General features: G+C 28.8%; 2 protein-coding genes across 4 annotated transcripts in view; both read left to right on the forward strand.

The window, feature by feature from the left end:
- LOC136988994 (chromatin assembly factor 1 p55 subunit) overlaps positions 1–3,904 on the forward strand; it is a 40,992-nt gene extending 37,088 nt beyond the window's left edge. The window contains exon 13 of the mRNA XM_067287015.1: positions 2,680–3,904. Coding sequence (XP_067143116.1) covers positions 2,680–2,745 — 66 coding nt within the window. The 3' untranslated portion in view covers positions 2,746–3,904. The remainder of the gene's footprint in view (positions 1–2,679) is intronic.
- An 83-nt stretch (positions 3,905–3,987) lies between these two features.
- The window catches only part of LOC136988862 (ankyrin repeat domain-containing protein 6-like), a 52,875-nt gene continuing 41,020 nt past the window's right edge, over positions 3,988–15,842 (forward strand). Inside the window, exons 1-2 of one of the 3 annotated variants that reach the window (XM_067286866.1) lie at positions 3,988–4,626; positions 10,960–11,046. The gene's annotated coding sequence lies outside the window, so the exon portion shown is untranslated. Of the gene's footprint in view, positions 4,627–10,706; positions 11,047–11,646; positions 11,830–15,842 lie in introns of those variants that run through there. The other 2 variants (XM_067286873.1, XM_067286857.1) reach the window with 2 other exon arrangements.

Below are 15,842 nucleotides of genomic sequence, written 5' to 3' on the forward strand. Positions count from 1 at the left end.
ATCTTAGTTAATTGACCCCAGTTGACTACTATTAGTTCATCAACCCCCAAAAGACCCGTATAGCTATAAGCCAGGGGTTCCCAACAGATTCGATGAACCCCTGGCTTATAGCATTACTTTTTGGGCAACCTTCATATATTAAAAATTTATTCATTTTTTCAGTAAATATTAACTGCAATTTTTAATATCTCTTTATATTATTATAAATTTATAACAATTAAGAATGCTTTTATATCATATAGAATATGTTTTACTTTAACAAATTACAATAATTTAAATGTATATCAGTTTACAGAGTTGCTAAAACCGTTTTAAAATTAAAATACTGTTTTAAGTATAATGAAACCTTGATATTCATTGCTTCTGTCAGGAGACCTGAAAAATGTATAGATGGGGAGAGAGGGTTTATATAAAACAAAAAAAGTGACATTTAAATGTATTTATTAAATAAACATACATACATCAATGGTATTGTTTCTATTTTCAAATCCAATCTTCATCAATTCTTTTTAAAAGAAGTGATGAAGATTGGATTGTATGATCATTTGTTTAGTAGCACTTTTCCTTCTCAAACTGAACAATGTATTTTCATTCACAATGCTTGCTCTCTTTTGGTGATGGCATGAGTATATAAAAACATTCTCAAGGATTCAAATACAAAGTGCTTTGATAAAACTTTACTCTGATTCAGGCTCAATTTCATTGTAATCATCACTGTCTTTCCTCTTCAGCTTGTTAGGCAGATCAGATGCATGCAAAGTTGCATAGATAATTAAAGAGAGTACAAACTGCTACTTTTTATATTATATCAAAAGAATTAACCACTGTTATTACTACCAATGCATATTACTATATGTGAGTGTGGTTTTGCTCTTTATTAAAATGATTAATCTGGGATTAATGCTATTCAGGAAATTAAAAATTCTAATCAGTATACTTGTGGAGGAAAACAATAAATTGAGGAATGATTAATGTAGATTTAATTAATTTCCATAGTTTAAATTTGATTTATTCTGGGACTGTAGCAATTGAACATTGTTTCTGGGAATGATAGTTCTTTTATTTTTATCATGTGAAGATCCTATAGTTTTTTCCTGAATTTTTCAAAAGAGCTATAAATATTCTCATAACTGTTCATAAGGAGGATATTGCTTTGTGTACAGGCTTCTTTTCTTGTTCTGTACAATATTGATTTGAAAGAAAACAAGCCAAATAAATAGGTAAGTTAGCTGGCAATGGCTTAAGTTGTTATAGATACAGCATTATTTAATGGCAAAATGGGCAGCATTTTTATAGTGTGGTTGGCCAATCTCTAAATATCACTATGAGAAAATGAAATTTTGCCTATTGATCTCAGTTATAATAATTATTGTTTTAGAAAAATACTTCAATTAGGAATTGAAAAATAGTTTTTCACTACAGTTCACATAACTAAGTTAGAATTCTATCAGTTTTTTAATGAGTGTTTTCAAGAGTTATAATGTGCTGATTACAATTTTTTTTGAATGTTAGTTTTGAGTTACAGCTCATTTTTTTCATTTTGAATCTTTTTCTTATAAAAATAAATGATTTATGAAAGTATTTTTAAAATGAATGCATAAAACAATATAAGCATGTAAAAAATTAAATACAAAAGTAATTTAAGTTAAAGGAGAGAAGTTAAGAAGTGTATTGTCTATTAAAAATTAGAACCATAGATTTAAAATTTTATTAATCTTTAACCTTTGCTTTGAACTATGCCAATATATTTTCAAAGTAAGTTATGCAATCGTTTGAATACAATGCATCTATAATTTTTGTTTTTTCATAATATACAAATTATGATTTTCCTGAAAAAATTTGGACACAAACTGATGTATAAATTTCAAAATTTGAAAATATAGCATTTATTCTGAGTTAATTATGTAACAATACTGAAATATAATTTATAATTCAATAGGTGTTTAATTGTTTAATTTAATTGAAATTGGAGGAGGTGATTTAAATATTGGTAAGAAATTTTAGGAAATTATTGATTGTAATTTTTCTCTTAGAAAGAGTATACAAAGTAATCAATTTTTAATAAAATTTTTTTATCAGAAAAGACCAAATTAGTAATTTACTGTGAAATGATGTAAAGTTCAGTGAAATATGTTTATTGTTCAAGGATTCTTCAAATTCTCTCCATATTAATCCTTGTTTTTTTTTTACATACTATGGAATATTATTTAGATTGTACATAGTTTATTAATTATATGGAAATTTAAGTTTTATGAGTGATTTACTTCAGTCTTAATTATCTGACCTAAATGGATAAAATAGAATGTTAAGTGTGATACAAGCTGTATTTGGAAATATTATTTGTTTAATATGCTCAGTAATGAAATAATAAAACCAAGAAAAATCATCATTTATTCATTTTTAGTTTTATGCATTAACTGCTACTAAATTCTGAAGTTAAACTAGAATTATCTTATAAAAAAGATTAAATAGAATTTAATTTCTTCATAATTGTAGTTTATTCTTAGGTTTAATAACTTGTTTCTTGAAAAACTGTTGTGACATACAAAAAAGATGGAACAACAACCCATAATTTGAATTATATTAAATCTGTGGATAATCAAAGATCAGATAATCAAGACTGTGTTGTAATTTTTATGAAATTTATTTGGTAATTAATTTTAAAATGTATTTTTTTAGGCGGAGAATATCTATAATGACGAAGAGCCGGAAACTCCAGCATCTGAACTAGAGACAACTTCATGAAGAATGTGCTAAACAGAACTGTAATGCGATTACATCTTGCATTTATCTGGGACATGTCTTTCTGTGGCACAGTATATACCTAGTCTATTTCATTACAATAACAGAATTTGAAACATAGCATATTGTCTTTCTGTTGTTGTTATCAAAGATTTTTGTCTAAGAGATATATTGTTTTAATAAGAATTTGTTTTTTTTTAAAAAAGATCAGTTTTTAAAATTTATTTAAATCTTATAAAATGTTAACTATTATCTGTCGAAATGTTAAATCATTTATAAATACAAATTTTTATAGTTCAAAATTTACTTTTTTTTCTACTAATGTTTTAACATTGAGAAAATTGGCTTTGTTATGAAAACGTCTTTCAATCCCAAAATCAAATCAAAATTTTCTTGTATATTTCCAACACTCGAGACCTATCTCTGTAATAAATGCTATGAAACTTATTCCATCGAAAGTTTTTGAAGTACAACAAATGTGTATAGCATTACTTGTAAATGATTTGACTTAACGAACAAGTCAATAAAATGTTTTCATATTTGTTGAAATTTAAAGAGAATAGGATTTTTACGATATCAGGATGTAATTTATCGAGTATTTGATGGATCAAAAAATGTTTCCATGTACGCACTCTTAACATTTAACAAGTTTGCTGCATAATTATCGGATTTAAAATGCTGAGATTATTTTATTTAGGTTTGCACCAACTTTTATTTTTTAGTAAGAACTATTTGAGCATTATATATGTAATAATGTCATATGTGAAGTGATAATTAAAGTATTTCTTTTGTGTTTGATATGTGTAAATGTGCTACATGCAGCAAACAGGTTAAATACCGAAAAAAATTAAACATATCAGTTAGATATCTGAAGGTATCATTCAGATCTTTAAACAAAGTGGTCTTCTGTGCCAAATCAGAATTTATTATTTCAATTTGGATTAATTGTTACATGTCAAATTCTGTATTTTGTGCAGCTACATTCTGTCATTTGTCATATAAAATTTTCTAGTATAAAAAAAAATAACTTGCAGTATATACCTGAAAATTTTTCCTTCTCATTTTGTAAGTTTTTGTATAATAATTGTTTAATTTGTTAATCATTATTTATAAGTGATTTTTAAAAAATTTTAAAACAACAATTAAAAATTATATATATATATATTTCTTATTGGTTAATTTAATGTTTTGAAAATTTGTTTTTTATTAAAAAAATGCAACAGGTTATATAGAAACAACTCTTTTTTTTTTTTTTTGAGATGAAAATAATCTTCAGTTTATTCTTATCAGGATGAATGTATTTGAAACTTCCACTTCAATTTAGAAGTAAATTAGTAGTGGTTTTATGTTTTTATAGAAATATCACCTGCTCTATCTCTGACTACTAGTTTTTTTGGACAAAAACAATTCATCAAATACATAAAAAAATACATGATTCCTATCAGTTTCTTTGGAAAGGGTTAAGCGAAGGCGTGAACCTATCTGTCCAGAATTATGGATCAACCTGTTCTAGAGCAGATAAGTTTTAAGTATTACAATGTTCTTTAATTTTATTTTTTTTACATTTTTATTAGAAAAATCACATAAAAAATATTAATTGAATTATTTGATAAATACTATGAAATTTGTAATTTTTTTAAGAGGGTAAGTATATATCCAGTATGAATATTAATGATTCAGTTAATATTGAGATATAATTATTTTTTTAATATACCTGATAAAATTTAAAAAGCACGTTTTTAAAATGTTTCTATTTTTCTCTCTATTTTTCTAAATCTTAAATTCTTATCTTTAATGCAGGTTACTGAATCCATCATCATCATATAATAACCTAGAATTTTGCTGTATTAAATGGCGGTTCATACAGAATTCTCAGTCTATCAGGTTCTTATATTCTGTTAATTATCTTGATGATTAAAAATTTCACTGTTTTTTTTTTTTCTTTTAATTATTTTTGCTTCAATTTTAGATCACCCCTTTTTTAAATTTGATTTAACATATTTTTGTACTTTATTCTTTGGAATAAACTACGTAAATATGATTTAAATTTGTAGCTTAGTAATTTGATAGACGGTAGAATAAAATATGAAAGATTTCTTCAGTTTATTTTGTATTATGGTATGAAATTATATTGAATAATGGATGAAGATGAGTCCGGAAATGCAGAAATTATTTGAGAGCGAACGATACCAGCTGCGATAAACAGGAAATGCATAGTTATTTTAAAAAAATGATTTATTTTATGCATGATAAGAATTTACTATCAATTCTATAGAGCTGCTGTAAACTAGTCCCGCATTTTTAGCAAGATTTAATAGTTTTTTACTCAGTTTAAAAGTATTTTTTAGTAAAATACAACTTGTTTTTCTTTGGTCAGAGAAACAAGAGTTGCCATGCATTTTAAGACAGTAATTTGCTGTTAGAGGAAGTGAAAATCAATTAAAAGCAGAATGCTGAGGGGAAAAAACGCGGCTACCGAATTACTTTTCATCAGAGTCGACTTTTCCCAATTTAATTAATTAAAAAATGCATCATTCGTTAATTTCGATAAAAATTCCCCGTCGCCAATTTAGTGTCGATGACATTCGTGTAAAAAAAATCTTCATTAATCAACACACCACGATGACATCGGGGGCACACCCTTCTGTTAAAAATCGAGACAAACAAGATGGCTGTTTTTTTTATATGTATGTATCTATATATATATATGTGAGTTAATTATCTTATAAGAATTCTCTCAACAGTCGTTGCAGATCAGAAATGTAATTTAAACTCTTGTTATCTTCGAAACAAAGAAAATGCTGTCTTAATACCGGATATCTATTTGATAGTACTACGCCCTGTGTCCGGCATCGAATGACTTAATTTAACCATTTACAGCTTATCGAAATATTCTCAAGCAATTTCTTCTTTTTTTTTTTTTTGAGAGGTCATTGTTTGCAAAAGCATGATTTATACTCCGCAGAAATCTTAATACTTTTTCCTTCCTGACAGCACTCGGGTGGGCGATACCCCTAACCTTGCAAATTGATATTTTCTTCTACCTTAAAAGTTGTCAAATGTTACTTAAGTTTAGTATTTGAGCCATCCTCCCAAACAATTAATTATAGCCAAGTGTAACAATAAATGTTTTGGATTTCCAATTTCGATGAGTTTAGAACAAAATTTTAGTTATTGAAACTTCATAAAATTCTTCGTGTGTAATTTTTAATTACTTTAAATTACAGAAAAGTATTCGGAGGTTTTTTTTTATATTTAAAGACATTTAAGAAATGTTTTTTTTTTTGTCACTTGAAAGTTAGATCAAAATTAATTAATTGAATAATTGGTTGTTATAAAAAATTGTTAATAACTAATTCAAAGTTTTGTTAATTCTGTTAATTCGTATGTAGGCAAACATTGGCCGAGATTTAAGATTACAAAGCGATACCTTAATAAAGACTGAATTATTTTAAACTTTTTAAAACCTCTCGTTAATAATTAGACTATAAAAGTAATTAAAATTATTATTTTAAACTTATTAAAGATTTTTTACTATTTAAAAATTACATAAAAGTTTACACTAATTGCAGAAGTTCCATTTTTAATGTCGCAAAAAAGATGTTATCGTAATAAATATTAAAAAAAAATATATATATACTAGTTTCGATTTAATTTATTAAATCAATATACTATCAAGTAAACTTGTAAAACCATTCTAATCATTAAAATTCTTAAAAACATTAAAATTTTTCACTTTCAAATCTGAAACTTTCTGAAAATTTTTTTGTAAAAGTAGAAACAGAAGCGGAAAAATCGAAAAATTAACACACATGTTAGTCGGCTAACAAATTCGAAAGAAGCGCTCTTTTTACTATAATATGCAAGAGTGTGGAAGAATATACATTTTGAAATGATCGTAAATGTGACTTCCATTAGCATTAAACTAAATCCCCAACCCACTGATAAAGTTCGTAAAGTGGTTTAGACACTCGCGAAGGGAAGAGAAAAAGTTAATGACCCAAAGTGATTTGTGTTTAGAGGATAACGACGTATACAGTACTAATTTAATTTCTGCAATACGTGCTTCTCTCGCACATCTGCAGAATAGAATATCCGAATAAAAACTTTAATGACTCGTGCAAAATAATAATAATCTCAATTATTTTTTTTAGTAGTACAAATTGTATCGAACAAAGCTGCATTTTTTTTTTATTCCATTGAATAACAAATCGAACAACAAACAATTCGCCTGAATTGCAGAGGATTATGGAGGGGAAAAAACGTGAAGACATTTGCAAAATGAATAATTATCCATGTTGCTCTTCTTCCAACTCCGCGTTTTTTCCCTTGCAGACTGTTTTTAATTTAAGTTCCTGTCTTAGGTGTAACGGGTGCGGTAAAGTTGTCATGAAGTTTGTAAGACGGCGAAGTGGTCTGTAATTTTTTAACGAAAAAAAATTGTAGAATGAAAGGTATATTGTAGTAAATTTGTTCTAGATCCTTTGTGTGAAAGAATCCCAATGGTGAAAAAATTTTTCATTGTTCTCCATGCATTTTTTTTCACCTCACAACTATTTGTCGTGTAAGTAATTCCCGTTTGGAGTAATAAAAGGGTTATTGCTGAAAAGTACGTTGCTTAGGGGTGGAGTTTCTCTTAAGGGAGGAGTTTGGCTATTAAATTGGCAACAATTGTGTAATAGTAGCTACTACAGTAGATCCCGTTGCGGGATTTAACGTGTAAGCTCATTAAATTAAATTCTGTTCTCCTCAGCAAGTGTGATCCTAATGAATGTTGAATATAATGTAACAGTTTAGTAACACAAGTATCAATTTTCTAATTTTAACGCATTTGTAATGGTTTTTTTTTTACTACGAAAAGTGATACAGTGCTATATATTGAAACCGAAACTTTGGGAGTGGAGAGTGCATTTACAATTTTGACTAATTAATTTGTGTGTATAAACTCATCTGATGTCAGCTATTGTTTTCTAGAGCCGATCCAAAACCAGAAACGAAATTTATTATTATTTTTTCGTTGCGTGTTTACATAATTCATGTTGGCGGAGCCGCAGAACAATTGTTTTTTCTTACTTTAGAAACTGAATTCTTAATTAAAAGCTGGAATGATCATAAAGCTGTGGGAAAAAGATTTTATTCGATTAAATAAGGCTGAAAATATAAATAATTTATTAGTTAGACTTCATTTTTCGCTTGATTAAATTTTTAAAAAAATATTAATAAATCTGATTTTGTTTTCTTAAAAGTACAGCTCAATAGTTTACTCATAATTTCCTTTACATCAATAGATTATTTAATTTTCTGCTTCAGGTGATAGGCAATTGTGTTTTGTTTACTCAATTATGCATAGAAACTTCATTTACAGCTGTTACTTTCCTCAATAATTTAATAATTAATAGCAACATTAACTAGATTTTAAATGTATAAACATTTTAACTTTATAAAAAGCATAATAACATTACATTCTTCACTACCTCAATTTAAAGTGTCTTCTTTAACTTTGACATTAAAGATGCTATTTAAGGTAGAGGAGGGAGAGAAATGACTTTAATGCATAGAAGTAGCGTGCAAAAATTCAGCACATTAACCTGCACAACGGATTCTGTCAAGTTCAAACAATGCACCTTTATGTGTCTCCCTTTCATTAGGTTGTTACAGGGTGACTAATGAAACCTGCAAAAGGACTCGAGCATTGTTTCATTCAATCCTCTTCCCTGTTTCGGGAAACCGGATATTACTATCAAAAGAATTCAATGCAGACAATGATCCCAGAACACTGCAGATTTATGTTTCTACGATATTTTTTACACTTATGAGGCTATCTCGCTTGTGTGTGCTATTTAAAAAAATGCACCCATGCTTAAATTATCCCGGGATAGAAAAAACAAAAACGAATTTTATGTAATTGTCCATGTTAATATTTATTAAATCGATCAAAATTCCGATAAAGAACCGGATAAGTACAGGTTTAATCCGAAGTGGGAGCCAGAAGAAGGAAAAAATAATTTTTTTTTTCTTACACAAATTACCCTCATAAATCACCATCCACCCTAGAAGCTTGTAAGGTGTTGGCATCTATTAAAATACAATTTTTAAAAGATTTGACAGGTACAGATAATTGATAAAATTTTTGTTCTGGTAAATTTTATTATTAAAAAAATTCATAATAATATGGCTGGAGTTTTAAAGTTTAGAAACAATTACTTGATTTCGTCGAGATAAATACATTGTCTTCAGTTATAAAACGGGATCTTTTCCTGTTTTTCCACTAAAAAATTCCCTAAAATGATTATCTCGTTCGATACGTAATTATTAGTTTGGTCCAAAAGCTATTTAGTTATGTAAATATACGTGGAAGGTTTTTCTTTCGTATTTTTAAAATATAAAATACAAGGCACCAGTATTTGGGAAAACTTTTAACTTGGGGAATTTATTGCATATTTTATAGTTTAGGGAAATTTTTCTGCCCCGTTTTATTGTCTGTTGGGGAATTTTACAACAATCTCTGCCAAAATAAGAATGAAGCTAATGTTCGTTAATCTACATATGAACTTGGAATTATTTTCCTTCGCGTAGTTCCAAAATAAATCGACGTCGATCTGTGTATAGTTTATTTGGAGGATCTGGGCAATTTGCCGCTACTATTAGGGGGACATGTCCCTTCTGTCCTTAATATCCTCTGAAGAACGGACAGTGACATGAACACGAATGGTCGTTATTTGGAGGTTATTTTGTATGCGTTTTAATTAAAAAGAAACGTTACTGAAGAAAATGGTCGTTGTTGGAGGTTCCATTGTACATAGAATTGTAACAGTTTAAACACAAAACTTTGAGTTTTCCGACATTTTTGAAAGAAATTTTAGAATACAAAACACAAAAACAAAGTAAAAAACTTTAAATTTTAACAGTTTCTTTCCTCAGAAAATCTAAATATTACATTTTTATTGCTTATACACGGTGGCGTAGTGATAGGCATTTAAGATCTAGCACATCGACTCCATTTTTATTCCAGGAAAATGACAGAATATTCCTTAATATCTACTTCGTGCTAGGGAAATTTTTATATTAGGGAATTTTCTACCTAGCTTGCTTACTCTGTTAGAAAATTCCTTAATTTTATAAATTTGTGTGTGGTATGTTTTATTAGAGAATTCTTCATTAATTTATCATATACTGATTGGTTAATGGTCTATTTTTCGATTTTTAAATAAAAAAATATTAACGACTAATTAATTAATCATTAAAATTTGCATTTTTAAAAAAAGTTAATTAAAAAGTTAAAATGTAGGCTAGACCATTAATGAAAGATCATTTTACCTTACAAAGAAATTTCCCTAAAAACACAGAATTAAAGCGAAAATTCCCTAAAAACACAGAATTAAAGCGAAAATTCCCTAAAAACACAGAATTAAAGCGAAAATTCCCTAAACTTTTAACTTATAACGAATAGATATTTGGGTTTATATTTTGCTATTTTTAATTTTAAAATTATTATTTTGTTTTTACTAATTTAAAAATTTAATTATTTTATAAGATTACAAAATGAAATTTGTAATTAAATGATTATTTTTGCATTGCAAACAATTAAAAAATAATAATAATTTAATTAATAGCAATTACTTCAAAGTAAAAAAAGTGTTAAGTTTAGGGATTTTTCGTGGAAATTTTAAGGGAAGAGAATTAAATTTAGAAATTTATATATACATACAGTATCGCACCTTATCACTAGATGGCGACATAAAGACGACGTTATACTGTGTAAATTAATAATAATAATAATAATATTTTCGTGTAAAAGTGTAGGGATAAAAAAGGGTGTAAAATACGCAATTTTAAAGCCTCATAAATCCCCCGAAAATAAATAAATAAAATAAAAAGTAAAAGGGAAGTTACAAAACTGAAGATTTTATATGACGTTTTTATTTATTTATTTATTTGTTTATTTTTTCACAAGATCTTGCAAAATACATTTGAAATGAAGTCAAAGCAAATTGTACAAGTGATTATTTTTATTTTTAAGCACGACCTTGTCTTCTCTTAACGTTGAAAGTAGGAAACTAACCCCGAAGGCATACGAACCTTTGACCTTTACCTTTTTTTTCCCCGTCATTTTTACGTCTTTACTACACTTTTACTCATTAAAAATCGATCAGAAATCGCAGGAAATTAATCCGGAGATTGCTTATTTTATTTTTTACATTATTTTTATTTTTACAGGATGAAGCGTAAAAAAGAAAAAAGCGGACAGGAGAATTCCTTCGACTGGTACGATCGATATAGAGTAGACATGGCTCTGAAAAAAAGGTAAGTAATAGACATTCTAGTTGATTTTTCAGTAAATCTAATAACGTTTTCACTGTTTATCGACTGCATAATTATAGTGAATCATCCAAATAAGTGATTTAATCGTATATAACTTTGTCAGGGGTTACATTAAAGTATAACTCTTTAATTTTCTTAGACTGTGTATAAAAATCGAGTAGTAAAGCTGCCTGAAGCGCTCGACCAAAAACCGGTTCGATCGATTGCGATCAAACATAATCGAGTTGAACCGAATTAGGGAAAAATTCTATAACTTTTTTTTCCTTCTAATTTTACTAAAATTACATTTTTTTTAAGGTCCAGTGACTGATTTTCTCGTGTTAAACTCAGCATACACGCGATCTAAAGCCGTTAGTGTGTTAGGGGGATTATGCACTTTTTCGTACGAGTTTAGGGCGAGTTTTTTTGGGGGAAAGTGGCTTTTATTTGTGAGAAATTAAGCTTTAGTGTGCGATTTCCTCGTTAGAAAACCTTTAAATGCCCTTTCGGTTGCGTTTCTGTTAGAGTATCTATATTATAAAGTCAGCCACCTGTTGATTGGTTAGGAGCTTGAAGCTTGGTTGGTTGCTTTTGTCTAGTGTTGTTTGCCAGGTGCGTCGAGTTGCCACGCCAGTCCGTGCTTCGTTTATGTTGTGTGTGCAAGTGTGTGTGTCTGCTCGTCGAAAAAAAATGACTTAGGATTTGTTTTAATGTGTTCCTCCAGTTAAAAATCAGCGAGTGGATACGCGCCCGATGATACCCTTTCGAAGGATTACCACTAATCAGGTAAAAATAAATGCGTGTTTACTAGGCATCTCGTGCATTTTATATTTGTATAACGAATCGGATTTATGAAATTAGATACGTATTTACGTGGAAATTAATTGAAACCGTTTCCAGGAAGACCCCTTCGTACTTTCAGTTGAGCCTTGTTCACTGACACGTGACTACCATTATTATCTGCATCTTAGCGAGACCGGCCGACTGCTGTGTCGATTCTTGGACTTTAATTAGATACGAATGCGTAGAAATCGGCACGAAACGGATCACAGACGGGAAACAAAGTAGCTATGACGATTTCTAAACATCGCAGACAACTGGGTCGTCCGATACAGGCGCCGTCTTGTCAGGAAATTGTTGCTTATTATGTAGTTAGAGCCGTTCTCCGCCATTTTTTTACGTAACTTTTCGGTTTGTTGGGTTTGTAACTAGGTACATAACTAGAAATTTCCATTAACTATTTTACAGGCGAAATTTTATTTAAATTCTGTAATAAATAAATCCGTAGAAGTACAATTTGTACTTAAAATCTGTTTTATAACCCACTCATACACGTTAATTGTTACACTTAACGTCTATTTTGAGCCTACACATGCGTGAGATTGTGTAAAAATTAAAATTACTGGTAATTTTTACTTGGCCTCGTGCACTTTATATACAAGAATACTTAAGTATCATTCAAAAATCTCCCTTTCTGCAACTTTTATTGTATAGTTTATTGCTCCATGCTTTAAAATTTACTTAGCTTTCGTCGACATTTTATACATAGATTATGAAATTAAAAATTTATTATTATATACACAGATTATGAAATTAAAAATTTCATAATCTGTGTATTACTTCATGGGGAAAAAATAGGTAAATTATGCTTGAATAATATAATTGAATTGGTTATAAAGCTATTATTATTTATTCCCTGTTCTATTATAGAACAGGATATATCAAATAAAACATTAATAAATGTTAAAAAATTGTCTAAATAACAATAATTTAATATTAAAAATTGTATTTCCTCATTATCTGACGGTAATTTTAGCTTTAAATATTCGTTTTTTAATGTTAATTTTGTGGATTTTATGGATTAAAAAGATTTTATTACTTTTTCTCGTTTGGTGTCTATCCGTATATGATGAAAAAATCTCCACTTGAAAACGCCGAATTTAAAATTTCACAGAATTTTTTGAGAGATTCTTGAACTTTTTGATCCCATTTCAATTATAGTTGAATTGACGAAAGTGAATTTTTTTCCATGAATTTAATATATCACTGGCATGAAATTTAATTAAAGTAGGACTTAGAAGCGAAGGAATCTTTGAAAAAATTTTCTGAAAAACTTGACTATAATTTTAAATAAATTAAATTAAAAATACACAAAACGCTAGTTTTAGTTTCTTTAATGAAATTGCACCGACATTGCTGATTTTTTTTCTATTCAGAAAAACTGTTTTTAATCTCAAATTTCTAATCTTTTTAATTAATTTTTTTTTTTGCATACTTAGAGATTCAGTCTAATCTTAAAAGATGATTAAATTTAAACTCGTTCTTTACGTATAATTTGAAAAGTTATAAGAATAAATTCAATATATTACACACCAATTAAGCTTTGTCATTCATGTATACAATAAGCATTGGCTAGGAAAAGTTCGTGTAATAATTTTATACTAATTTTCCATTGTTTCTACAACTTACCTAAGGAAAACATTATATTATTTTCTCAAAAAATATAATCTAAGAGTTTTTATTAGCTTTTTAATTACCATTTCTCTACTCCACCATCATTATAAGGCTCCTCCACTCATACTACAACACACTTTCACATTGTTATACCTTCAATGAATATATAATATATTGAATCATCCGTATATTACAATACTAACTGAACCTTTATAATTCCTATAATTTATGAGAGGGGGAAGAAATTCCGTCTGCGTTTAAAATAACATAAAACCAAGGAGTGTTCCTCTACGGGTATAGGCCTATACAGTGTTTCTATACGAAGAAAAATAAAAGGGAAGGCCAATAGTCACGGTTTTTCCATTACTTGGCATCAAATGATTGTTATTTAGAGTTTTATGGAAGAATGACTGAAAACAGATACAATTGAAACGTTTTGGTTATCTTCCACATGGGAAAGTAGTAATAAAAATCCACACATTTTGTATGGTAAGTGTGCATAAACGTAACGTGCTTAGATTATACACACAAATCTTCCTAGTAGGGGTCTTTAATGTTCGTTAAACTTACGCGAATTTCTTCAAGATACGTATCTTTAACATTGGCTAAAAGTAGAAGTATATAACTTGACCAGATATAGGGCACGATAATATATATATATAAACTGAGTTTTTTCGTTTGTAAGCAGTTTTCGAACGGGGCCTACAGCCATTTTAACCCATACTAGCCACAAGTAACTTGTAGAATTACTAGGCTAATTACTTCATTACACATTTACACGTATTTCGAACTGGATCTATACACGAAACCACACGAAGTTGCCACTATTTGTGTCATATAGAAACATTTATCTTCGCTTTAGAACCATTAGATCCTTATCGTAAGTTGTACCTATAATTACTCGATCCCGAGCACCGTTTGTTTCCCTAGAATAATCTTAGTATCTAGAAAAAAAAAACATTGTTTGCATAGTTTTTCATGCAAACTAGTACAATGCCTGTTTGTACAGGAAGGTATACTCTGCCCGAGTTTACTATAGGTCATGGTAGTAAGCGACAGAACCTAACGTAGAATTGCCACTAGGGAAATGAATATACTACTCGGAAGATGACTGAACACTCGTCTCTATAGCAACCATCGATTTTTCTCTCCCCTATCCGTTCTAACATTCCATTACTCAAAACATTCCGCGGATTATACATTAAAGAATTCTCAGAAGAACCACCGCAGTTAATAAATCGAACGATCGAAGTTAGAAGCAATGACAATGAAGTGTATTGAAGTTGGATGTTTACTCATTGTATTCGAGAAAAGTAATGATTTATGGATTAAGTGCGGTTCCTAACAAAACATATTGAAGTGTCGTCGACCCATTCGAGGTCACGCAATAGTTTTTGCTGATTGTCGACTCCAATAAACGAGGATGAAGGGATTCTTCTTAGAAAATTCTCGCAGTGGTCCCCACTTCTTCAGTTAAATGAATTAAGCAAATGAGTGCGTTGAAAGTACAGGGTAGACCAGAAGTTGTTTAACTGACTTTTGGGGATGTCTGACAGATGCGGAAAAAAACGCGCGAATTTTTTAGAATTGCATTGTAAACCAATGGTGTTAAAAATGATTAAAGCGATCATCAGACCTTAGAGATGAATTAGTAAACGTTTGGAGTATAAATTGATTTTTTTAAATATAAATTGTTTTTTTAAAAGCAATCGACATCCGTCTACTTAATAAGCTATTGTTCTTTCATGAAATCGAGTGAAAAATCGAAACCATGCGTAAAACCTTCAACGTTATTAGAATGATAATCGCTTGTATTTATTTTTTAAACCGAAATCATTTTTGCTCTCTTTGTTCTACTTAAATTTCATACAAGTCGACTCATGTGAAATTTTTATCATAGAACACTAAAAAAGCAGTTTTCCATGACAGAGACTGGTTAGACTTTTACAAACAAAAAATGTATATTGATACAGAAATAAAACAAATTAACTGCTTTGAATCAATTAAGAATGTACCACGATGACTTTCTGAAACAGAATTTAAAATCCAGCTTAAGGTAACCAAGAATACATACAAACAGACGAACAAACTGTTTAAAATATATATATATATATTTTAAACAGTTTGTTCGTCTGTTTGTATGTATTCTTGGTTACCTTAAGCTGGATTTTAAATTCTGTTTCAGAAAGTCATCGTGGTACATTCTTAATTGATTCAAAGCAGTTAATTTGTTTTATTTCTGTATCAATATACATTTTTTGTTTTGTGGATTTTGACTATTTTCTGTTGAAGAAAATAGTCAAAATCCACAATATTATGCGTTATGCACTAATTCAGTTGTTAGA

Source organism: Centruroides vittatus, unplaced genomic scaffold, assembly GCF_030686945.1.
Source record: "Centruroides vittatus isolate TY-2023 unplaced genomic scaffold, ASM3068694v2 contig_1276, whole genome shotgun sequence".
NCBI lineage: Eukaryota > Metazoa > Arthropoda > Arachnida > Scorpiones > Buthidae > Centruroides > Centruroides vittatus.